The sequence below is a fragment of the Volvox carteri genome (genome assembly GCF_000143455.1).
Source record: "Volvox carteri f. nagariensis unplaced genomic scaffold VOLCAscaffold_6, whole genome shotgun sequence".
Taxonomy (NCBI): domain Eukaryota; kingdom Viridiplantae; phylum Chlorophyta; class Chlorophyceae; order Chlamydomonadales; family Volvocaceae; genus Volvox; species Volvox carteri.
The window spans coordinates 490,660-491,640 of record NW_003307549.1 but is presented as its reverse complement, the minus strand read 5'-3'; the positions used below and the strand labels follow the sequence as shown (position 1 = coordinate 491,640).

The following is a 981-nucleotide window of genomic DNA, read 5'->3' as shown; positions in this document are numbered from 1 at the left end:
CTGGCGATAAATTCCTGGACGTCAGGGTCGTTAAAGCTTTCGTCGTACGACCCAATAACGTACACATCGCAATTTTGGTGTCCTCCCCGGAGAAATGTGGACAAGGGCAGGTAGTACGACATGATGTTGGCCTCGGTGATGTTTTCGAAGGCGGTGCGGTTGTTCTCCACCACATAGCTGCGGATTGGGGGCCCCAGAAAAGCATCATGCAACGTTTACGACATGCGGGCTTCGACCTAGGTCATGTCTTAAACACATACATACATACATACATACATACATCCCGGTGCAGGCGCGTCGTTTCTCCCGACCCTTGCGCTGTGTTTCGGCTTCGGCCCCCGGCTCTCGCAGCCCACAGTGTAATCTAAGTCATACATACATACATACATACATACATACATACATACATACATACATACATACATACATACATACATACATACATACATACATACATACATACATACATACATACATACATACATACATACATACATACATACATACATACATGGATGAGACCATAGCTTGACTAAGCTGCTACTATGACCGTCGGCCAACCGCGGCCGTGGCCACCGACAGCGACCTCAATTGTTTGAGCGTAGTTATGGTTATCTAATTAGCCTGAAAATGTCGCAGAGGCGACCAGCAGTGGCTGTTAGCCGCGGCAATGTTCAAAATGGCCGCCAGCCGACCTCAGCCGCGAGACCGCAATCCATACCGACCAAAAAGATAAAGGCCGTCAGTGGCTTTTACGGAACAAATGAAGGCTTGGCTATCTACAGAGCCACACTAGAACTGGAATCGATCGTGGTGACAGTCCGGTGGCCAGCGGGCTCAGATACGGGCGACATCATCGCGCANATATACGGTCCATTAGGACTTCAAATTCTGGCAACAATTGGCCAAATCTTCCGCAGCAACCAGGAGTTCAACCGTTGGGGAGGCCCGCGCATTCAAAAACGGTTGCTTTATCCGATG

The 981-nt window shown here is 49.1% G+C and overlaps 1 protein-coding gene across 1 annotated transcript in view; it reads right to left on the bottom strand.

Annotated features, from left to right (window-relative positions):
• Positions 1-981, bottom strand: part of VOLCADRAFT_87610 (uncharacterized protein) — a gene marked incomplete at both ends in the record, with an annotated part of 21,299 nt that overhangs the window by 5,113 nt on the left and 15,205 nt on the right. The window contains one exon of the mRNA XM_002947287.1: positions 64-177. Coding sequence (XP_002947333.1) covers positions 64-177 — 114 coding nt within the window. The remainder of the gene's footprint in view (positions 1-63; positions 178-981) is intronic.